This window comes from Mustela erminea, chromosome X (assembly GCF_009829155.1).
Source record: "Mustela erminea isolate mMusErm1 chromosome X, mMusErm1.Pri, whole genome shotgun sequence".
NCBI classification, from domain to species: domain Eukaryota; kingdom Metazoa; phylum Chordata; class Mammalia; order Carnivora; family Mustelidae; genus Mustela; species Mustela erminea.
The window spans coordinates 111,441,224-111,466,344 of record NC_045635.1 but is presented as its reverse complement, the minus strand read 5'-3'; the positions used below and the strand labels follow the sequence as shown (position 1 = coordinate 111,466,344).

Here is a 25,121-nt window from a genome sequence, read left to right as displayed (position 1 = left end):
CCTCAATGTGAATTTATGGACTTTTGTAATATTTTCATAGGCCAACAGTATTAATAAAAATTACTTGTCATTGAAATTATGGTGTTGAGCAAATATATCTTGGGATCAGAACCAGGATTGTAAAGAGGTAGCTACTTTCAGTGAAAGTGCTTCCAAAGTCATAGAGTTGGGGGGCAGGGGAAGAATATAGAATGTTTATCTCCTGTGTTCTCTTTTTTTAATGAAATCTGATTGAAGAATTATTTTCTCACCTAATAATAGTCTAAGGGAATCTGGTGTAGAAGAGTCTAAAAGGAACAGGCACCACCACTGAATTTTTGCATGCACACCTTTTTTTATTTCATAAATATGCATTTGTATCTGGAGGGAAATTATTTTCTTTCATCAGTATCCTACATGCTTCAAAATACTTCTGCATTATTTAGAAATAGCAACGTAGACTAAGCGGGTGAAGATGAACACTCTAAAATGTTTTTTGAAGTTCAGTTTGCCAGTGGAAATTTTTCAAATAACAATAACACTTTGCTTATCCTGCAAGGATTTTCAAATGGCATGTGGCTGCGAATGTTCGCTGCTACCCTGCGGTAGAAGTAGTAGTCTCCGGAAAAGAACACTGTACGAATGGGCATGTTGCTCGTGTGTGCTAAGGGAAAAGTTACATTATTTTCTTCGGAAGCATGGCTTTAAAAGTTAAGGTCAGCTGCCTACTGTTCAGTGTAATGAACAACGAATATTCTAATTTATTTAAAAGAGTTACCACCATGTTGACAAAATACAGAGTAGCTTACAAAATGTGCCCTAAGTAGAGTTTTCTACGTGCAAATATATACACTTAATTTACTTGAGGGAAGCTTTTTAATAGGCTCCATATTTGAGTCTGATATTTATGCTAACATGTATTTTTGAAAACCTACTATGTACTCAGCCCTGAAACTGTTTTGGTTCCCTTTTTTCCACATTACTCCTTTTCCATTTGCTTGGCAATCCTCTTTTATCATTTCAGCTTCTGTGTACTTTTAGAAAATGGCATTTCAGGTGTATCAGATGGTTTTTAAAGCATGCTCTTCTTACCTCTGCTTAGCATAACGAGTGTGTTTGGATAGCAAATGCAATAGGACATTTTTTGTCTGATTTCATCTTTAGCTGAGACACTACCATCCCACTGATGACTAATGGTTTTCCTGATTTTTCTATTGACACGAACAACCTGGTAAAGAAATGAGGTACGGAATTACCATTTTCCTTGGGTTTATTCTCTGATTTCCACTAAGTGTGAAAATGGAGAATCCCTCCATTCTTTATCTCACCAACCTTTGCAAATGTAAGAAGCAGGCTTTCTTGATTTGAGCTAGCTGTATAAGCTATATTTAATTTGGGATTTCTATTGGAGCATCATCTTGTTTCATTTACTATGAGTTGCTGACACAGTTTCTCAAATACACTGAAATAGTAATTAAATGGAACTCAACTGTCTGATACCCATAATCAATAAGAACATTTTATCTGTATTTGATTGTTATGAGAAATGAAATATGAATTTACCAGGGATAAAATATAAGAAAAAAATAGCCTGTATTGTAGCCCAAGGTCAATTCATATTGAAGCCAAACCCCAATAGCTTCTATTAACCTTAATAAGAATTGATGTTCAGGGATGCTGGCCTTAAGGCACTATAATAACTCTAGTAATGAGATAAAGATTAATTAGTGTTATTTTATGTTGTTTGGTAAAACAAAAATGGATGGTACTGAGAAGATTTCTACTAAAAGTGATTTCTGGTTACCACGATTTAAAAAAAATTCTCCCAGTAGTTTCATTAATTCTGTCTGTTTTATATGATCTACTGATTTTGGACTACAATGTTCTTTCTCTTTTTATAAAACTGATGAAGGAAAGCTATGTCTTCTCATGCATCCAGTCCAGCCTCTTTTAGTACAGTGAAGGCTGAAACTTTGTTAAATTTTCTATCTATACAGATTATATTTGATTGATTATGCATGAGAAATCCACTCATTTTCTAAACATTATCCTTTGTTACAGATTGATATGCAATCGATTCAGCTCTAATAAATAATCTATATATTTTAAATACGACCAAGATGAGAAAAGCATGGTCTTAGCTATTTGGAGAGATCTTATAAGGGTACATATTTCTTAAATTATGCTTGCAAATGCAGCCTTAAGCCGGGGAATCCGCTATGCTTGCAATTCTGGGAGTTGCCACCAGGCGGCAGAATTAACACCTTTCTCTCACCATCTTTGTTATCTATTAACTTCCCTATAGTCCGCTTTGTAAAAGCGGGCCGTTACTCGATTTCCCGTGAACATTTGACAACATTAATTTCAGCTTTCCTGAAAGCTGATAATAGTCAAATAAATAGACTTGGTTTGAAGTCAAGACACAGTGGCTTCAGGTCTTGTGATCATATGTCTTCTCATGCCATGGAAATTAAGAGTTTAAATGTGAAGAGAGAGTACAGAAAGAGAAAGAATAAATCAGACACTAATAAAGGGAGGGAGGGACTGACGGAGGAAGGGGGCGAGTATTGAGAGACTGAGTTTAAAGCTTCTCCAAGGTATAGAACTAAGGATTCAACTCTGCTTATTAGAACTGAGCTCTCGAGCTGCCAGTGTTACTCTTTGTAACTGTGACCGAGTCATTCCTTCTTTATAGCCCTGCTGTCTGGTCTGAAAAAAGAGGGCATTGGCCTGTGGCTCATTCACTGCCCCTGTTGTTAGTCTGTGACTTAGGCTCGTATTAAAGCAGAAATGTGGGGAATGCATCTTTGCTTGAGATCTTGCTTGGGTTCATGATTGAACAACTCAAAGAGCAATAAAAAGTACAGATCATTATACATAATGAAACTATATATGTTCATTCTCTTCCTATTTATGTCGTCATTTCCTGGTCCTGCTATCAATAAAGCACTCTGAATTTGGGAGCCACAGGTAGACAGAACACTTCCGGACCCACGTTAAAGGAAAACTAGACCTCTACAGTGGGTCTTTCTTTCCTCCACTTGCGTAGACCCAGTCACTGTGATGGACAAGACATACTACTTTTGCATAAGAGAGAGACTTCTAAGAGTCATTCATCTTGTCATTCTAGAGTTCTAGGAGTTTGTAGTTATAGAGCAAGGGAGATTCAGAACTTCCTTGCCTGCTACCTCTAAGAATTTGGGGATGTGAGATTATCTCTCCAACTAGAGAATAACTCCTTGAGAGAAGAGAATCTGTCTTTTATGCATTTCATGTCGCCCGAAGACCAAATGCAGTGCTCCGTAACAGCACACAAGTTCACGACACACTTGCTTGCTGATACCATGATAAAAAGTTACTGACTCACAGCATCTTAACCTGACACGGTGATATGGGTGTTTCTAGCCCAGTTTCCCTGGCCGTGTGATAGAGACCCAGCGAAGAGGATTGTACCATATCGTGAGCCAGCTCAAATCCTCAGCCAGCTCTCCACTGTGCCTTGTTATGACTCTACAGTTTTCACCTAGAGATCCTTCTTGAGAAACAGAAAACAAGTCAACCTCTTGCTTTCATTTTCTCTTGTTCCTCTCCAGCGTTCCTCATTTTTCAAAGTATTTGTATAGGGAACTTGCTGGCTTCAGAGTGAATACGTTGCTAAACGTTTCAACGATTTTTTTATAATTATTTTAGAGTAAGGGAATGAGGTGTGTCAAATTCCTCTTCCCATATTGAACACCATGAGGTGATTTATTTCTGAAGCACTTAATGACTGCTTATTTTGTGTCAAGCGCTGTTGTAAGTCCTTTATAAATATTAACACATTTCAATCCAGAAAACAACCCTATGAGATAGATGCTGTTATTGGCACCACCTTCTGGGGGAAGAAACTGAAGTCACGTGGTTTAGGTAATTTGTCCAAGGTCTCCCGACTGGTAGGTAAGAGAATTGTGAACAAGTCCTTCTGACTCCAAAATCCTGTACTCAACCACAGGGCTATGGTAGGATAATTTCCCTGGGTTTGTAAAAAAGCAGAGACATTTCAATGTTTCTCTTTTTTGTTCCTATAAGTAAATACTCAGTTGCTGAACGGTTGCCATTTCTCATGGCACTTTAGTTACTAATTGTCAAATTAACTTTCCTTTTTAAAGATCTGGGAAAGGTACTGTTAACGATCTGGAAATCATCTATTCTATTTGTTTTTTTGCCACCTGGAAGCACTATACCTTTATTTGGATTATATAGAACTTTTTCCCATTTAATTAACTGATGTTGCTAATATCTGGGCAAGTTTTACTCTAGCCTCTAAGGGTGCTGTTACATCAGCTCTGTTTTCTGTCCCGAGGGCATCTCTACTTTTTTTTTTTTTTTTTCCATCTAGGTCCTTTGCCCTCTCCCACACTGGATTTCTTTAAATGTTTACTTTGGCTAAAGTCAAGCCCGAAACATCAAAAAGTACTGTAATTTGCTCACTTGTGTATTTTTTTTGTTGTCTTCAAATTCCTCACAACCCACCTGCCACGTCTAATACAGTGCTATGCCGTGAACTGCGACCTGGGCTTATCATCTTCCTCCCTTACACCGGGGGAGTTCATGTCTGCGGTATGATTTAATCCGCTCGGGAAACCGAGAGGCTCAGGCTAAGTATCTTGACTGAGGTTCAAACGCAGGTCTTTGGGCTTTAGTGTCCTCATCTGTGCAATGAAAACAAATGGGCTGAGAGCCCCCTAAGTGTCAGGCAACAGCCTAGGTCCTGCCCTGAAGCAGTTCTCAGAAATAGCTGCACGACTATGATCCAGCGGGCTCGGGGTGGAGAGTTCTGTTCAAGCACTGTCCAGAGAGCCCCATGGTCCCTTTTCCTCAGTGGAGTTGAGAAGCTGGCTTTAGGAGAATGGGATTTCTCCCTTTCTAAGGGAGGCACTGTCCAGAAATCTATACAACCTTACAATTACGTGTCTTTTAAAAACAAATATATGTGTGTGGCATTGCAGTTCTATCTGCTGGGCGTTTCAAGTCCATGAGCATAGGAACCATGTCCAATGCCTTGTACATAGTAACTAATACATATTTGTAGAGCAAACAAAGCACAACTCAGTTTTCGTATATGCAGACTCTTTCCTATACACGACTGACCCTTCAGGATCTTTAATGGGTAACTCCTATGTTATGCATACTTACCCTTTTGTTATTTACGTTAATATTCAACTCAGCTCGTATTTATTGAGAACCTAGTTGTGTCAGGTACTATATGCTAGGGGAGTTAACAGTAAATATACCGGCGGTTCTAGCAATGTTTAATTCAAATTCGTGTTGTTCTTGAATGAGGTCATTGTAGCTAGGATGGTTTGGATAGGATGGTGGAGATGGAAGCCGTGTTATAGTCCGTGCCGGGGTGATGGAGAGTGTGGAAGAGGAGGTGCAGGGGGAGAAAGGAAGCCTTCCTTGAGAAAGAGGCAGAGCTGAGGTATGGAAAAGTCACATCACAGAATTGCAGCTTCAGAGATAATAGAGACAATGGGAAGATACTTGAGGATCACGGTCAAGGAACGGGTGGGTTCCTAATGATACTGTGGTTTGGCTTATTCATCAGAAACCCCTGTGGGCCTGAACATAAGGTTTTCAAAAATAAAATCTATATAGCATCTGGTTTCTTAAATTATGTCATCCTCTATAATTATCTTTGGGAAATTCGTTTGAAATTTTGTGAAGAAAATATACCACGAAGGGGCTATTGGCTTGTCCATGTTTATGCCCTTGATATATGTGGCCACAAGTTAGTCCTTAATAAATGTTTATGCATGGAGTACATTTATGAAAGGGAAATTATAGAGAACTGTTATCGATATGTGTTCCATAAATGGATATGAGCCATTTACCCCAAGTGGGTTAAGGTCATTTACTTGCCTGAAGGTAATGAGCTAGATTGATCTTTCAGGGCTACTTGTAATTCTAGTATTCTCTAAAGTCTTTATCAGTCCATAAAAGAGTTCAGTCAGACTTTTGACAAACATGATAACCCAAGTTGTGTGGTCTCAGTGATTACTAACACGGAAGCTGAATGTTTTTGGTGAAACAGCGTTTTGCATCACACGTGATAGATAATGCTGTCCGTATTTGGACCCCGGAAACTTAAGCTCCATTTTATGTCATTGTGAATGGAAGGAGTTTCTCTTATCCTGAGCACCCTTATGACCTTTTGTGGGATTATACTATTATTTTAAATAGAACCAAGGCATTTTGGTCTCCTTCATTGCTATAGTAAATTACAGGGCAGCGAAATGTAGCCATTGCAGTCACTCAGTGCTCCGTGACATAGACGTGGTAATGCTAACTGGAGTTTCCTGCCGCATCCATGGAAGGTGTATTCACAGGGTTGCATAACACAACATGGTGACTACAGTATAGACTTTCACCAACTTTGAAGGACATTCTGCTCACCTTGGTACAAACCTAAGTGTTCTCTTTAACTATTGCGCCATTTCTCCTCTTCCGCTTTTGCTTGGCCATTTAAGCTGAGTTGATTTTTTTTTTTTTTAATGATTGTTACTCTATAGATATCTTATTCCTTCCCACGTGTTGGTGCCTACCTCAATGCGCTGACTTCCTGGCTGGTTTGACTTCAGCATTTTCCTGGAGTTCACTTTTGAAATCCTTGCTTTCTTCTCTGGCCCTTCCTCAGATCTCATCCCAAAACCCTCACGTAAAGAAACCTGTCTATTTTTCCTTCTTTTTATGGTTGGCATGCCCCAGATTTTGTTAGAGAAAGCTTAAAAAAGGAGCAACAGAGAGAGGAGTTTTTGGAGGTGCTCGCTAACTTGTTGTAGTAGGATAGCTTCACAGTTGTTTCAGAATTTCTAAATCTTGCTTCAAAGTTTTCGTTTTGATTTGGATTACTTTTTTTTTTTTTGGTACAGAATTTTTATTATTGGGGAAGGGATTTAGTACGCCCGAAGGCTTTCATGCTTCCCTTCTGTCAGCTGGATGCCAGATCTCCGGGCCACATGTTTCCTTGAATGCATGATTTTAAACCCAGCATATCAAGCATTTTATAACTTATTTGCCAGACATGCATGAGAAGATATATTCAAAAAATTATAAGCAATTCAGGATTCCCTGGTTTCCATGGAAAGACAGTAATTAGCTTTCGCATTATAATTACAGGAAGCTGGGAAGAAAATTGAGAAACTGGAGGTTTTTTAATTAGTGTCCACGACTCTATTATTATGATATCTGAGAATTTTGAATATGGAAAAACTCAATACCACTATTTGGTGACAAGTGCAACAGATTTTGTTTTGAAATTAGACCTAAACGTTGCTCCTTCGTATTGTCTGTTTGACATGGCATTAGAGTGGTTGAATAAGACAGTATGTGGTGCAGAGTAGAAGCTCCATAAATGTTAATGATTATTTACATCAAGGAATATCAATTGTTTGATAACCAGGATACTGCTTTAGAATACATCATGCAATGTGCTCAGCAAAGCAAATTTGTCTTCCTCATTGTGTTTTTGGTGACTTTTTGGTGAGCCCTGAACTCACTCTTGGATTTTTTACTCCATAGAATGCCCCAGTGTCCCAAGTGATGAGAAATGGATGCAGAGAATATTTTTGTTTGTTTGTTTTATGCAGAGACTATTTTTATGGAATATTTTGTATGTATGTTTATCCTGACACAAGGAGAGCAGGAGAAATGGGCTCTTGTAGGCAGAAACAGGAAACGTGAAGCTCAAACCAAACATTCGGTTAAAAGAGAAACGGACAAGATCGTATGTTTTGGCAGCAGCCGACGTGGCCTCAAGCGTTAGACAGTTTGAGGCCGGTAAGCAGAGTCTGATGCTAGAACATTTTCAGAATTAGAGAGGATCAGATAGAGTGTGGTAGAAAAGCAGAGTCCACAGTTTAGGCAACCTATAGTAGAGAGGCAGTTGGGACAAAATTGCGTGTGTAAAAAAGACGGTATTCTCTGACTCTGAAAGAGGATGGCAACACAGTTGTATTGAAATTAACGGGAGACACAGACTCACAGGGGTCAGTAAGTCTTTGTACTCTCAGAGGCAGGGGCCTGCCTTTCCCCAGGGAGTTAAGGCTATGGACAGTATCCCTCTGGTTTTCAGTAGTGTGAAATGCCTCCGTAGCCACAAATTCAAGTCCCCTATGGTTACGAGTTGCCAGGGGGAAGAAACTAAATGAATCAGGATGGTGAAGTTCAACTTCTGGGAACTTTGCCTACTCATTCTGATCGCAGATCGCCAAGATGTAAGATATGATATAATTGGATGATGAGCTCTTCGTGTGTACACTAACAATTTCAGGCATTTAAGCCAAGTAGAGGAACCTTTCTGGTGGGCCTCTGTTCAAGGTCGAAGTAATCTGTGCTAACTATTGTGAGTTCATTTAGAGTTATTCGGAGCATTGTCATTTTGATGTGAACTTGATTTTTCCCACCCTCCTTTTTAAAACCCAAAATCGGGATTTAGATCACGCACCTTACAGGGGGAGGCACACAAGCATTTCCCCATTTTTGAAGCTGACTGGAATTGAAATTGATAGATTTTCCGGAATTGTTCTTATGAAGATGAGTATTACATTTCAGAGTTAAGGTGTTGCTTTCCATTCTCATGGCATAAACTAAGCTTCTCTCCACAACCCCTCTACTGGTTGAGGTTGACCTCATCTTTCTTTAGTGTTAGCAGAGGCATTGGCTACTTAGCCAAAATGCAATGAAAACATGTTAAAAAGCCATCCTAGTTTACCTTTCCTCTAAATTTTTCTGTAAAGAAAGGCCCCTGACTCCCAATCCAACAGAGATCTCTGAAATACCGAGAGAAAAATGGAATTCTTAATTAATTAATTAATTTTAAAGATTTTTTTTCTTTTTTAAATTTCTTTTCAGTGTAACAGTATTCATTGTTTTTGCAGCACACCCAGTACTCCATGCAATCCGTGCCCTTTATCATACCCACCACCTGGCTCCCCCAACCTCCCACAACCCTTAGGTTGTTTTTCAGAGTCCATAGTCTCTCATGGTTCACCTCCCCTTCCAATTTCCCTCAACTCCCTTCTCCTCTCCATCTCCCCATGTCCTCCATGCTATTTGTTATGCTCCACAAATAAGTGAAACCATATGATACTTGACTCTCTCTGCTTGACTTATCTCACTCAGCATAATCTCTTCCAGTCCCATCTATGTTGCTACAAAAGTTGGGTATTCCTCCTTTCTGATGGAGGCATAATACTCCATAGTGTATATGGACCATATCTTCCTTATCCATTCGTCCGTTGAAGAGCATCTTGGTTCTTTCCACAGTTTGGCAACCGTGGCCATTGCTGCTATAAATATTGGGGTACAGATAGCCCTTCTTTTCACTACATCTGTATCTTTGGGGTAAATACCCAGGAGTGCAATTGCAGGGTCATAGGGAAGCTCTATTTTTAATTTCTTGAGGAATCTCCACACTGTTCTCCAAAGAGGCCACACCAACTTGCATTCCCACCTACAGTGTAGGAGGGTTCCCCTTTCTCCACATCCTCTCCAACACACGTTGTTTCCTGTCTTGCTAATATTGGCCATTCTAACTGGTGTAAGGTGGTATCTCAATGTGGTTTTAATTTGAATCTCCCTGATGGCTAGAGATGATGAACATTTTTTCATGTGTCTGATAGCCATGTGTATGTCTTCATTGGAGAAGTGCCTGTTCATATCTTCTGCCCATTTTTTGATATGATTATCTGTTTTGTGTGTGTTGGGTTTGAGAAGTTAAAGAATTTATTTTTAAGTAATCTCTACAGCCAGTGTGGGACTTGAACTCCTAACCACAAGATCAAGATCAAGCCACAACGCTTTGTCCCCTGTCCTTTCACTAGTTTTATAAGCGCTTCTAATAGGGAGCAGAGGTTTTGCATTGACACTGAGAACCTTGATTTATTGGCTGTAATACCAGTGATGAACTCAGGGAGGGCAGCCCTCACGGGATGCTTCCTAGATAAAGCGAAGAATTCCTTTACACCATTAAATCTCTTTGATGCAACTTGTTTGCTTCTCTGACAAACAGCCATCCTTATGTGACCCATAAGGCTGCCTAGAGAGTTACGTGGCCATTTATAAGTATTCGTGGATAAATAAACATTTGGTGATAGCTTTTGATCATTGTTTTGTAGTGTGTGTGTGTGTGTGTATTGATGAACAGTGAATGTTCAACCAAGTCTTATCAGTGAGTAAATTGGCCCCAAAAAAGCAATTGAATTCAACTCACTGTGTACTTTGAAGTCAGACCACTGGGGTGCTGGTTAAAGTCCTGTAGCAGGAATTTACAGGACACTGGTAGGGCCAAAAAAGTGACTATTTTTTTTTAAAGATTTTATTTATTTATTTGACAGACAGAGATCACAAGTAGGCAGAGAAGCAGGCAGAGAGAGAGAGGAGGAAGCAGGCTCCCCGTGGAGCAGAGAACCCAATGCAGGGCTCAATTCCAGGACCCTGGGATCATGACCTGAGCGGAAGGCAGAGGCTTTAACCTACTGAGTCACCCAGGCACCCCAAAAGTGACTATTTAAACTTAACTCCCTGCCTGAGCTTGTTCCATGACAAAATGTAACAGAAAAAAAAAAATCCTCGTGGAGCTCTCAACTACAATTTTAAAAGGAATTTCCATCATAGAGATTAAGATTGACAAGTATTTGATCCAACCTGGAAAATCGGAATATAAATTTTGTGTCTGTAATGAACTGGGGTCACCCATAAATGGGGAGTTGATGAAATGCAGACAAGAAAGCTTCACTTTTCATGTTGTTTCTCTCACTCCTTTTCATGTAGGTCTGACTGGAATCCCTGCCAGGCTTGGCCTCATGTGGCCTGGGAGCAACGACCTTCCTCTGCCTCCCTTTCATGTTTCGTTCAACAGTGGAGAGTGTTGGGTACACAGACTTTGCTCTGACTATGTGTTGTGGGCTCCTTAAAGAAAACCATTTTAAAACGGCAGATCATTGTGACCACACCACGTTCATGGCCACGAGGTTTCTACTCAGCTTAAAATCTGTGAGCGAGGCCCCTACTTCCATAACAAATATACATTCCTTGGGCTACTTTCCAGGCCCTTCGGAAACTGCCCGCATTATTTGCATTCGGCAGCGTCAGCGACCATCCCAGCTGGCCCATCCCTGTTCTCCATCCTGTGGCAACTAGTGTTCTCTTTTCCTGCCTTCTTCCACTCGGTTTCTATTTCTTCATTCACTTATTTTTTTAAGATTTAATTTGTTTATTTGACAGAGCGAGAGAGCACACAAGTGGGCAGATTAGCAGGCAGAGGAAGAGGGAGAAGCGGGCTCCCTTGCTGAGCAGGGGGCCTGATGCGGGGCTCGATCCCAGCACCCTGGGATCCTGACCTGAGCCACCTCGGCGCCCCTCTTCATTTGTTTTTTAAGGGCCTGCTCCATGTGTTCCAGTTCGAAAGTTCTGGTGACAGACTCCAGACCTGAGTGACCTTCTTCCTTCAGAATCCTCCCTGCATTTGTTGGTTATGCCCCTGAAGTTGACTCTTAAGTATCTACATTGTTGGTTTCTCTTTCTCAATATGTTATTCTTGCCTCCCCAACTCAAGAAGCTTCCTCAGTGCAGAAGTGGTATCTTTCACCTCTTCAGATTCCCCAGAAGCTTGGGACACAAGTCTGTGCATACAGTTGGTGTACCATAAATGTTTGTTGATTGATTGATATTCTCACACACAAACATTTTTAAAGGCCTCATTCTCTTGAATTTTAGGGAGTGATGATAAATATTTGTTAAATGGATAAAGTAAAAAATGGATATGGGTTTTTGTTTATTTTTTGCTCTTCCCCTTCATGGCCAGCCTGTATCTATCTAGCACAGTGCCTGGGTCATATTAGATGCCCAAGTATGTGTCAAATGAATTTTCAGCAAAATCACCCTGCATGGTATTAAATGCCATCAGTCTTATGAATCATTTTGTATTTCACTCCTCTCAAATGCTTGAGCATTATAGGACTCGAATTGCCAAATATGTTACATTCTCATTGACTTCAAGTTCAAATCCATTTCATGAACGAAGAGCTTTTAATGGCACTGGGACTTATGTCCCATGAACACAAGGACGCAATGAACCAGTATTGTTTAATAGTAACTGTGTCTAGAATCCAGGTTTTAAGATATATATATATTAAATCAGATTTGTTTAAACTGTCTAAATGGCATTTATTAGCAAGTTCTCATAATGTTGTGTGCTATTGAAAAGAGCGATACCTTTTGTTAAAAAAATAAATAAACTTGGACAGACACAGCCAGTCACATATGTTGATAAAGTTATGGTCAAAAGAGACTCAGGGAACCTGTAGGATTTTTTTTTCCTGTGACCCTATGTATGAACTGAAGTGGGGGGGGGGTCTCTTTTTTTTTTTATAAGATTTTGCTTATTTGTTTGACAGATAGAGATCACAAGTAGGCAGAGAGGCAGGCCATAGGGGAAGCAGTCTCCCTGCCGAGCAGAGAGCCCAATGTGGGGCTCGATCCCAGGACCCCGGGATCATGACCTGAGCCGAAGGCAGAGGCTTTAACCCACTGAGCCACCCAGGTGCCCCTGAGGGCAGTCTCTTAATTGCCTTATGAAATGGAATAACTTGGCTTACCTGTTTTTTGTAGAGGGTATATTGAATGTATGACCCTAGGAGTAATATGGGGGAAAACTGCAATGAAGCTTTAAAAAAAAAAAAACTTAATGGAAGTGTTCTGCGCATTGGCAGAAGAGCCTTATTTGTCTGGCCTTTTTTCAGTCAGAAAAGCCCATTTTCCATAGGATGCCTGTGAAGTCATCCGCGGTGGTGAGCACTTCTCCTGAGCCTTGAAGAGTATGTATTGGTAGACCACTAACCAAAACAAGTGGGGGAAAGAGAAATTGAAGCAAAATCGAAAACTTGAAAGCTTTTCAACCTTGTCAGCTTGCCAACTCAAGCAGTGTGGGGCAGGTGTGTCATATACTCGTGGAGCCAAAATAAATGGTCACGAGAAATTCCAAGCTAATACAGATTTAAGGGAAGCTTAAAATGGAAGGAAAGCAAACATTGTTTTCGTTGTTTATCCAGGAGCTTGATAAATGCTTTGGAAGACATGCCACTTCAGATAGTGCTTTGGGTGCCAAATACTGTGTGATCTTCAGGACGAGGTGTTGGCAGTGTTTCTGTGTTATGTACTGGCTTGTGCAGGGAAGGTAAAATTGAGGACGGGACACGAAAAGTGTAGGAAAAATGGCCTTGCAACCAGCTTTGGAACAAGTTACTATTTCCATTAGATCAGTAGAAAGTATTTATTCTTTTGTTTTACTATCAAGGAAACTTCCACGAGAAAAGGTATGAATCCTTCAAAAAGCCGTAATCTCCTTATTCTAAGGAGGCACTTGATAGTGAATCTAGTGTGTATATAATTTCAAAGTAAAAGCATTTATACTTTATGTCTTCTCGAGAATTCTTTTTTTTAAGATTTTATTTATTTATTTATTTATTTGTCGGACGGGGGAGAGAGAGAGAAAGAGAGAGTGAGCACACAAGCAGGCAGAGAGGCAGGCAGAGAGAGGGGGGAAGCAAGCTCCCTGCTGAGCAGGGAGCCCAATGCGGGACTCAATCCCAGGACCCTGATCTGAGATCATGACCTGAGCCAAAGGCAGTGGTTTAATCATCTGAGCCACCCAGGCGTCTCTTCTCAAGAATGCTTATAGATGAGCTTTAATGAACAGTCAAAAATGAACCCTTATTTTCCAGGAAGAAAATGTAAGCAGTGTTTCTTCGTGGCTCCAAGGGAAATCACCAACCCCACTCCCAGCTCCATTTCCTCACACTGGTTATTGGACAAAAACATTCCAAAGATTAACTTACTCTTTGAAGATATAGACAGAAATCTTTTGGGTGCCCCGTATTTTTAGTCTAAACCCAGGATGAGATCTTGCTGCAACCAAATGAGCAGGAATAGACCATTCCTGATGACAACCGAATGCTCCGTATATCAAGAATCCCAGGTCCAGTTTGCATTTTTCTTTTCCAAATGGGATTTGAAAGCCAGAATTGTGAGAAAATACTCAACTTTACAGGGCCAATTGATTCAAAATTGACAGAATTGGCCAAAGTTCAGTCAATCTAGACGGAGTTCAACTGACAAAACTTGCCAGCAAGGTAAACAGAAGGGTTAATGTTAAATTCCCATTTACCCTTTGACTTCTCAAAATAGGAATCCTGAGGAATGCTGCATGGCTCCAACTTCCCATGAGAAGACTGAGCCAGCAAAACTAAGTAAGACGTGATCTCTACCTTCAAGGAATGTACAGTCTAGTAAGGGAGAAAATTTAAGGGTCTATAACGAAGAAGAGTGTTTACGAATGCACTATGTGCCCTAAGACAGACACAGTATTGTGCTGTGGTTAAGAGGGGACTCTGGACTCAGGCTGCCTGGGTTTGAACCATGGTTTGGTCATCTACAGGTTACACAAAGTCAAGAGGAATCCAGGGTGCAGTACCACCTGGTGTGAGTAATTCTGAGGTCTTCCTTCTGGGGCTGCACATTGATGCTGTAGTGTTTGAGTGTGTGCTTAAGAGTGTTCTTAAGTCGTGGGGCTTGATGGCCCATTCATGGTGAATTAGCCTCCGCCCCAGTCGGAAGACCTAGCGTCTGCCTCCAGCCCTTCATAAACTCTCACAATCATTTCACTTCCTGGTGCCTTAGGTTTCTTCTCTAGTTAAATGAGCATAGGAAGTCCCATGTCAGCAGGGACCCTATCTTGTTCAATATCTAGAACAGCATCTGGCTCATAGTAGCTGCTGGCTTGACATTGGTGCAGCTCAACTCGGGGAAATGAAGAAGATGTTGATACAACAGACGTGAACGTAATTTGGAGAAGGAGTCATGAGTACTGCGCAAAAATGACTGGCTTTCCATGTTTAAGGTTCCCAGACAGAGAAGAGATAAGACATTTCTCTGCCAGGATCTAAGCATGAGATTTGGAAGCACTCGGAGATCTTGCCTCAAGTCTTGGCTCTACCACCGAAGGCTTTCTAACTGTAGAAACTTTTTAACCTCTTTGGGTTTCATGTCTTCATTGGTATTTTGGGGTGATCACCCATGTTTCGGAGTGTTCTTTAGAGCTCCCAAGATCAAGGAAATAAAACTAGCAAATACCACATAAGTACAAATATACTAAGAAATGGTAGTTCTTCATGCTTTACATTAGAGGACGATCAATCATAAAAAGAAAAATTATATTCCTGTTGCTCAAGTGTAAGGTAGTGAAGATAGAGCTGTATTGTCCCCCTGACAAAGTTGACTTTCTTCAAAATACAAGGGAAAATGGCCCGCTCCCTGTCTTGCATACATAGCCAGACGAGCTGAGCGCCTCGAGAAAACTACTCCCCCTGTAGCTGCTACGCCTCGCTGCTTCTGCACCAGCTCCAAAACCTGTTCCAAGTCTGCAGGAAGACATGCGCTGGCTAGGACTGTTTCTGAAGAATTGGCCAGGGTCCCATCAGAGGTTGCAGGCCAATTTCAAAAAAAAAGAAAATTCTTTCTCCCATTGCTCCATCTTACATAAAGTACATGGCCAGAGTCCAGGTCTGATTTGCATTATTCTTTTCCAAAAATTCAAAATTCAAATTTATTATGTATTGCCTGTTTCTATATTTGATGGGTTTCTGTAGAAAAATCTTTTTCCAGACCCTCACTGTTTATGTTCTTAGCGAATTTTACATATATATACACGTATATATAAAATATATTATATGATATATATGTTATGTATTATATATATTATATACATATATATTCCTTTTTGGTTGTTTTTCATTCACATGTATTCAGACAGCCTATATAATTTAGTTGCAGGACTAAATTTGAATATATCTTTAAATATAAACTTACAAACTTGCAGAATGTTCTCTTTTAGAGTATTTTCCATACTACACTAAGTCAACTACCATATGGAAACTAATTTGCGCTTGAAAGTCCACTTAGGAACACTACGTAGAATTTGTGTCTAGGGAGAATCCAAAAAGAAAGCTTGGGGTAGCCAGTCCTATCACTCGTGAGGCTTTTTTTGGAGGGAGGGGGATGCAGTGTTTCCTTAGACTTTTTTTTAATGTATGTAATTCACATACTATCCAATTCACCCATTTAAAGTGTACCATTTAGGGAACGGGTTTTAGTGTATTAAAAAATTGTGCATCTATCACCACTATCTAATTCCAGAATATTTTCATCACTCCCCAAGGAGACCCTGGACCCATGAAGCAGTTACTTCACGTCCTCCTCTCCCCAGAGTCCTCACAACCACTCATTTGCTTTCTGACTCTGTGGATATTTCATCTAAATGGACACATACTATGTGGCCTTGGTGACTGGCTTCTTCCACTAAAGCGTAGTGTTTTCAAGGATCATCAGTGTTGCAGCACATAGTAGTACTTTGTTCCTTTTAATGATGGACTCACTTTGCAGGTATTATTACCTCTTGCATATTCATTCATCTATCCATGGACACTTGGGTTCCGATTTCTCCAAGTTTTCTGGTTCTCACCGTAGCCACCCCAAAGCCGGCAAAGCGGTATCTGACTGTGGTTTTCATTTATATTTCCCCATCTGGCTATTTAAAAATTATATGGTAAATATTTTCCTAGAGGTCATTTGCCTAACAACCTTAACCCTCTAGGACATGAGCCTGTATGGAGCATATTGCAAAAGGTCCCCAAACCAGAAAACCTTGCACTTTGCCCCCCCCACCCCACCCCGAGGCCCATCATTCAGTGAGTAACTCTTATTCAACATTCACGATTGGCTCTTATGTTTTCCAGAAGGGAGATGGACACCTAGGGCAGGTGCTGTGCCAGGAAGACAAGTGACAGTAGAAGTGGCCGTTAACAATCTACCACCAAAGGAAGGAAACTAATACTTTTCTATGACGTTTATGACCCCAAGTCTTCCACTAGAGGTCAAATGATATTCAGTATTTTGTAAGAAGGCAAAGCGAACTATAATACATTTTAGAAAGGGTTCCATGAAGGATGACTCAGAGAAATATGTATTTTCCCTTGGATGGATAAGCTTGACTGAATTTTCTAGATATTTTTAATTTCCCGATGATATTAGGTGGTATTGAGTTTCATCCTGACTGCAGAAAGACAAATGGAAGATTCAGATTCTGTAGAGTTGTAAAAGATCCTATTCAGAAATTTAAATGAAATGGGGCACCTGGGTGGCTCAGATGGTTCGGTGTCTGTCTGCCTTCTGCTCAGGTCATGGTCTCCAGGTTCTGCGACCAAGCCCCACGTCAGGCTCCCAGCTCACTGGGGAGTCTGCTTCTCCTTCTCTCTGCCTCTCCCCCTGTGTTCTCTCTCTGTCTCAAATGAACAGCTAAATCTTCAAAAAAAAATTTAATGAAATGGTTCTAAGAACTTGACTTCTACTTTTTTGATGACATTGACCACCGGTTGATTTGACTGATACTCAGAGCTTACTTTTATTTTAGAAAATTCCTGTTATTTTGGTACACGTTGTGGCATGATGCCAATAAATTAACCTTTTATCCATTCTCTCAGCTGAGTCGCTAAAGATTATTGCCGGTTGATGCTGGGTTAAACTGCAAACCTTAAAGCTGCCTAGTATTTAATGTATAACTGAAGACTGCTTTCTGTCTCGCTTACTTGTATATGCTAAAACTTCCTCCTGTGTTAAGTTGCAGTATCCCTCTACAGAGACTAGGAACTAATGGGGCATACACAGAAAAAAAAAAAAAAACCAGGGGCATCTGGGTGGCACACTCTGTTAAGTGTCTGCCTTCAGCTCAGGTCATGATCTTGGGGTCCTGGGATCGAGTCCCGAGTCGGGCTCCCTGTGAGGCAGGGATTCTGTTTCTCCCTCTCCTTCCTGCTCATACTCTTCTCTCACTATCCCTCTCTCAAATAAATAAAATATTTAACCCACTGAGCCAGCCAGGCACCCCTAAATAAAATACTAGAAAAAAAAAAAACACCTAGCATCTTCTCAGAGAATTTTTTTTCTTTATCTGAAGCCCATTTTACATACTCTCCCCACCTCATCTGAGGTTGGAGTCTGGCGAGTTACCTCCTGACCATTTGCTGTGATCCTCAACAACTACATTTCAAAATGTAAGAGCAACTTACATTTTCTCAGCAATTCCTGTGCTGGATTTTGAGAGCAGATCAGCAAGCCTTCGATCAGACCATAGCGAAGCCAGGTTAATGACAGGTCTTCTCTAGCCTCTAGAAACTGAGGGGCTGTTCTGTCCTGTTCTGGCATTTCCTGTGCGGTGAACCCCCAAATGAATTTCTGTCCCCAAACAAAATGAAAACATCTTTTCTCCTTTTTAATTGGGCTTGTATTTCTTTCTCTTTTTAAAGATTTGTTTACTTATTATATAGAGAGAGAGAGAACATGTGAGCCAACAAGCAAGGGGAGGGGCAGAGGGAGAGAGAGAACCCTTGAGCAGACCCCACTGCTGAGCGCAGAGACCCACACAGGGCTGGAGGCGGGGCTCCCTCCCAGGACCCTCAGACCATCACCTGAGCTGATGCCAAGAGTCTGCCGCTTAGCCAACTGAGCCTCCCAGGTGCCCCAACTGGGCTTGTATTTCAACAGTAAATTTATGTGGCTGCCTCCTTTTACTCTACACTGGGAAGGGCTCTTTTTATTCACAAGGGTTGGCTGCACTGTTTTGCACTGTCAATATCTAGACGCTTCCTGTTTTAAACAGGATAGGGTACTTCGTTTCCAAATCTGGAGTTTAAAACTGAAATATTGCATTCTATTAGCTAATTTTATTTTTTTTTTCTTGCAGGTTTCTGAAAAGTGCCTCTTCTGAACGCTGCTGCTTCGATTCCCCTCTAGAGCTGTTTGCTTATAAACCCCTCTCCCTCCCCAGCCCCCAAACTTGGTTTGCTTGTAGTTCAGTCTCAACAACTTGTCCATTCTCTTTTCCCTTTGATTCCCAGTTTCCCTAGTCATTTTCTTTCCTCCTGACTTTGCGGCACGTTGTATTTGTACAGTTGTCCCATCCTTACCAATCTTAATCATTAAATCCAAGGAATAGGGGAGAAAAACATTTCTCCCCTTGATCTGAAACCATTCCACAAACTGAAGGGCAACCAGCAGTGTATGCTTTTTGCAAGAATAATTGAAAACATCAGCTAAAGAGCACAGAATTCTTTTGAAAGCCTGCCAGTTATTATTGGAAGTAACTTTGGCAGAGGAACAAATTAAACACTCAATATCTTAACCTTTCTGGTTGCCTTCTTAGGAGTTGGTCTCCCATTTAATTTTTAGCTGTTCTGATACAATTTTTATTTTGCGATTGGCTTTTTGTTTGATCAGACCAAATTTTGGCTGGGACGAAAACCTAAGTGCTAACAAAGAAGCATTTCAGCAAAGCAACCTCACCGCTTCGCATCTAGCTTGAATTCACTTTTAACCTTTTAACAGCACTGAAACTGTCCTAAAGAGGGTGCACTTGATTCTAACTTCGCTTTCAATATGACGGCGGTCAATGTCACCCTGGTTCGAGACACCCAGTGGCTGACTTTAGAAGTCTGCAGAGAATTTCAGAGAGGAACCTGCTCTCGAGCCGATGCAGACTGCAAGTTCGCCCATCCGCCGAGAGTCTGCCATGTGGAAAATGGCCGAGTGGTGGCGTGTTTTGATTCCTTAAAGGTGAGTCCCATCTACACACATATGCTTCATTTAAATTTGTTGATGTCTGGGTGTTTTGAAATATGATGTGCCTTGATGTTAGTAATAGCACAGAAGTGGTAAGTTTTGTTTGTTTGTTTGTTTGTTTGTTTTAAGACAGGATATAGACTCTGTGCTTGTAGAACTGATTAAGATAGACTTGAAGGAAAAAAAAATGAAAGAATTTTTGTAGAAATGAGAAATTGCAGCCTCGCCATACTTTACTTTTTTGTATAGGATTTAAATGTTGAATACAGTGATCATAGTTCTTGTAGAGCCTAAAGAAGCCATTTACTGAATTATAGCCCTATTAACTACATTATCAAAATAAAACTTGGCAGGGACCAAGCAGCTTTCAGAGGACAAGTGAAGTCAAACTCAAAGAGTATAAGGTGAAAATCTCACCATCCAGGAGGAGTTTATTTTAGTAATCTCTACACCCAATGCAGGGCTCGAACTTACAACCCTGAGATCAAGAGTCACACAGTCTACTGGATGAGCCAGCCAAGGGCCCCCGGAATACTTAACGTGAACATGGGTACCAAACTAGGTTCACTTAATTTTCTTCCTGAATAGATTAACTAATTTCAGATTTCTGAGTACTTTTATAAGGCAAGTCTCACTGCCAAGGTCATCAAACCCAAATAGTATGTACTAGACTATAACCAAAATACGAGGGCAAATGAGATATTATGTAGAATAGAACATATGTGATTGCAGAACAAGAAAATACACTGACTTTCATGTTTTATTCATAGTTATCTTTAAATTAAGGATAAAGATGTATAAATTAAAGCATAGAAGTAAGAAAAATGGTAATTGATTCCTAGTTTAATAAGATTTGCTACGATGCATTTGAGAATTTTTTTTTCAAAATACGTGAAAGTGAATTAAGCCTAATAAGAACCTGTTTAATTTCTTGATATTGTTTTAGCCTCATCATGACCAATTTTACCTCATTAACATTTTTATTTATGGCTGCATTGGCTGACAGAGATGTATTCCTTTATGTGATCATTTCTTCAGAAAACATTTCATCAAATGACATTCTCCATAGCTAGTTAATTTAACTTATTTTGTGGTTACTACTTTTCATTTGGGATCCTCCCAAGTTAAGAATGGAAACTTGTTATTGTAAAAAAAAAAACAGTAGTTTTTGCCATTGAGAATGTCTGAATTGCCCTTATTTGCAGAAGATATGATTGTAGGGCTTATTCTCTACATCTCACTATCATTCGAGTTTCATCTGTAATTATTTTGTGTATTATGGAAATCTCCTGCTGCATTACCTGGCAATGCCTTGAAGCAGAAAAAGGCACTGGGCTAGTTGGGGTGGGGGAAACAAGAGATAAGAGATGTCTTTCATTCAGTCCAATGATCCCAAGGGTCTGGGATAGCACGAGGCACTGTACATATGTTGTTTCAGGAGATCTGGGGGACAGTCCCAGCCTTGCTACTGTGTCTGGCCTTAGCTACTTTTTCTGATAAGGCTTGCGTTCCTTTATCTCTACCTACTTTCCAGGATTATTATGGAGATACCATGGGGAGGAGTATCTTCAAAACAGCTCTATTTAGTTAGGATTTTTTGTTGAACTCTACAAACTCATGTTCCAAATGGACATACCCAAATCCAGTTGCCATGAGTGTTCTCATATTAGTTCTTCAAGCTAAGTGTCACTGTTTTTATAGTTTACTCTTGGTTGTTTTTTTTTTTAAAAGATTTTATTTATTTATTTGACCGAGAAAGAAACAGCGAGAGAAAGAACACAAGCAGGGGGAGTGGGAGAGGCAAAAACAGGCTTCCCATTGAGCAAGGAGCCATCCCTGGACCCTGGGATCATGACCTGAGCCAATAGCAGTTGCCTAACGACTGAGCCACACAGGCGCCCCTATAGTTTACTCTTTGATGGAGAGTTCCTTGCAGGCTTTGTAAATTCTTTCTTTGCAGACATCCGGTGAAAGCAGATAGGCAATCCTCCCAATCAGTGGTATATTTTAGGTCACTTCTTGTACTTAAAGTGCCATAAAGGAAACATTTTGAAGAAAAACAAAGGAATTGTTAACAAAACACATGCGGCACTACCACTTTGAAGGCTGTAAAATGTTTAATTCAGAGACTACATAGATAATGGCAATGAATATTAATAAGCCACTTAATTATTTAAATATACTGTCTACTCACTGCATCCAGTGTTTTTAAAATAATTTTTGCATTATGTTGATATCTTGATGACCAGTCATACAGGATAAAGACAATTTATATAATCCTCACATTTTCAAATTTTAATGAAAACTTGAATATTTCAAATACACAAAGCCTTTCAAACAATTAATTAATTTGCCAGTTAGACAGCACATTCATCCCAGTTCCATGTCTGCCCAAAAGCTTTGTGGTTCTCTGCTTTAATATTATTCCTTATCCACAATATGCATGAATGCCGTACTAAGTTGAGGGTAATTGACCTGTGTGGATTGTAGGAGGACCCTGTCTAAAATACACAAATAACATACCTCAATGTTTATTGCCGTATTTGCTACTCTCCTTGAGGTTGTATCATTGAAACACCTTTGAAATCCATCTGTGCACTCTTTCTATTTCCGTGAGTGGTTAAATAATTGAAGCAATCATTTGATGAGTTTTGGGCTGCTGCTTTTGGTGTTCCATGTTTTGTTTTTCTGAAGATTCCATTAGCACAGGGTACGTTACCAGATGATGATGGTTCTTTGCCTTCATAATAGGCACAATACACACAGTGTTCTATACTCACCTTGTAATGAGGAATTGTTGTAAAAATAAGGAGGGCGAGCTTGATGGCTAATCGTGCATTGTGCTGAAGTGAATGTTGAGTGTTCACTGACGAAGGCTGCACCATCTTCAGATAGAGCTCTAGACAGTGCGGCCCGCAGACTGATTTCCAGCTACATAAAAGGGTCTCATGTCATGCTGATAAGCAGCTGCTTTTTACTCAATTGCTTAGCCTGCTTGGCATGTTTATTTAAAAATCCTCTCCAAAATATTGCTTAACCTGTTCTTTGCCAATTTCTCAATATGACAGTTTGCCACTGACATATCCTGATACTTTCAGGGCACGTCCCTTACCTTTAACAAAAGATCGTCCCTAAAAATACCACACTAGAATCTTTGTGATCCTTTCCGTAGCCAAGATTGTTATTGTCATATATTCTGCTTCAACGATGTCATGATGTCTTGCTCTGTCCCCTCCGTACTTGAAGCAGGGTGACATCAGCCACGTGTTATCCACATGATCATTTCATTATGGCTTATCGACGTCCATTACATCTGCCCCCTCTACTCCCCACGCTGGGTAGTTTTGTAACAAAAATTTCCCGGCAAAGGTCTTGGCAGCGGACATTGTCGGAGGACAGCCATGTCAACCCGACTACATTCCTAAAAGATGGAAACTGGGTCCAGAATGCACATAAACTAGCTCCGCGTGATGTCTTCAAACATCACACATGATCACAAGCGTAATCACATTTTGACAAGTGGAACCTGTCGTGTCAGCGCACGGATGTGAATCCACTCTCGTAGGTCAGATTGTCCTGAGTCACCTGTATATTCTGTACTATGTCTCACTAGTCACAGTCATTGCCAGTTTAAAATTTGACTGAATATTTATGTCATCCCTGTTTGCTAAGGGAAAACTTGCTGGGAGCAGAAGACCTAGCAACCTAATCCCAAGGGTCACTGGATTATGCAAGACTCAGAACCATTTCTAAGCTTTATCAGAGAGGTCCGCTTGCACTATAAAGATACATAAATAGCACCTGTCATCCTCAGATTCCAGGAAAATCATATTTTACCTGACGATCTCTATCTTCAGGAATACTGACCTTGAAAAGGAAATATCTTTGGTAAAAGTCAGTGTAATTTTGGACATTTCAAAACCTTTTTTTTAAAGAAAAATGGAATTACAATTAGAACCAAAACAAATACACATTGATAGCTCAACCTAACTTTTTAAATATTTTATTTTGGAAAAATTTGAGGCTTACGGAAAAGTTGCAAAAGTAGTACAAGGATTGGGGCACCTGGGTGGCTCAGTGGTTAGGCAGCTGACTTTTGATTTCATCTCAGGTCATGATATCCGGGTCCTGGGATTGAGTTCCCCACTGGGCTCCATGCTCGGTAGGGAGTCTGCTTGAGATTCTCTCGTTCTTCCTCTGTCCCTCCCCCGGCTCACTCACTCTCTCCCTAAAATAAATAAATCTAAAATAAGATAAGATAAGATAAAATAAAATAAAATCTTTAAAAATAGTACAAGGAGTTCCTGCATACCCTTCATCCAGCTTCCGGTAATGTCAACGACTTATCTTATGTAGCCCAGTTATCAAAACCAGGAAATTAACTCTAGTACAATATTATTAACTAAACTAGAGACCTTATTTGAATTTAACCAGTTTTCCCCCAATGTCCTTTCTCCATTTCAGGATCCAATCCAGGATCCCACGTTGTACTTATTTGTCCTATCTCCTTAGACCCCTCCAATATGTGACAGTTCCTCAGTCTTTCCTTTTCTTTCCTGACCTTGACACTTTGGATGTGTACCAGTCAGTTATTTTGTAGAACGCCTCTCAATTTGGGTTTGTCAAATGCTTTCTTATGATTGGATTAGGGTTGTGCATTTTTGGCAAAAAAAAAAAAAAGAAAGGCACAGGAAAGATGTGCATGATATCTAAGAGTACCTGATGTTGGTGTATCTTATCACTTGTTATATTAACCTTAATCACTTGATTGAGATGGTGTCTTCTGGGTTTCTCTGCTGTAAAGTGATCGGTTTTCCTTTTGTGCAAATTGATAAATATCTTCCTCATTTATTCATCATCTCCTACAATATGCCATTGATTTTAAGGGGCATCCTAATATCTAAGCTGTTAAAATGTAAATGAGTGTCTGTCTTAGAAGAGATTACGGTCAATCAAGAAGGGGAGGGAAGAGAAAATGGACCAAGAGCATGACAGGAAGGAAGGAGTGATGGGCCCCCAGAATGGCAGAACCCTGGAGGATGAGAAGCCCCAGAAGTTTGGGGATGTGTGTGTCCCCATCATGTGCTACTGCGGGGTGGAACTTGTGTGGAATAAAATCAGTGCTCCTGGCCCCCTTACCTTGGGATCCTCCTACATTGGGAAGCAGGTGTTCTGCCTTTGTTTCCAAGATAATATTTCCCCCGATAGTAAAAGTTATCCATCTCTATGAAGAGAAAGGAAAAGACAAAAAGCAATCTTAAAAATCATATGCAAGATGATAAGAATAAAATGTAATGAAAGGTCGGTAAAGTGTAAGCATCATCCCTGCTGTGCCAATATCACCATTAACGTTTCTGTGTGTTTCCGCCCTTTATATGACTGTCCATTTGTATCATAAACCTTGCCTTACCTCCTGTGTCCTCACAGACCTA

General features: G+C 40.3%; 1 protein-coding gene across 5 annotated transcripts in view; it reads left to right on the top strand.

Annotated features, from left to right (window-relative positions):
• Positions 1-25,121, top strand: part of MBNL3 (muscleblind like splicing regulator 3) — a 108,743-nt gene that overhangs the window by 22,464 nt on the left and 61,158 nt on the right. For all 5 annotated transcript variants that reach the window (XM_032330750.1, XM_032330749.1, XM_032330747.1 and 2 more), the window contains exon 2: positions 18,815-19,683. In XM_032330750.1, the coding sequence (XP_032186641.1) occupies positions 19,507-19,683 (177 nt within the window). In that variant the 5' untranslated portion in view covers positions 18,815-19,506. The remainder of the gene's footprint in view (positions 1-18,814; positions 19,684-25,121) is intronic.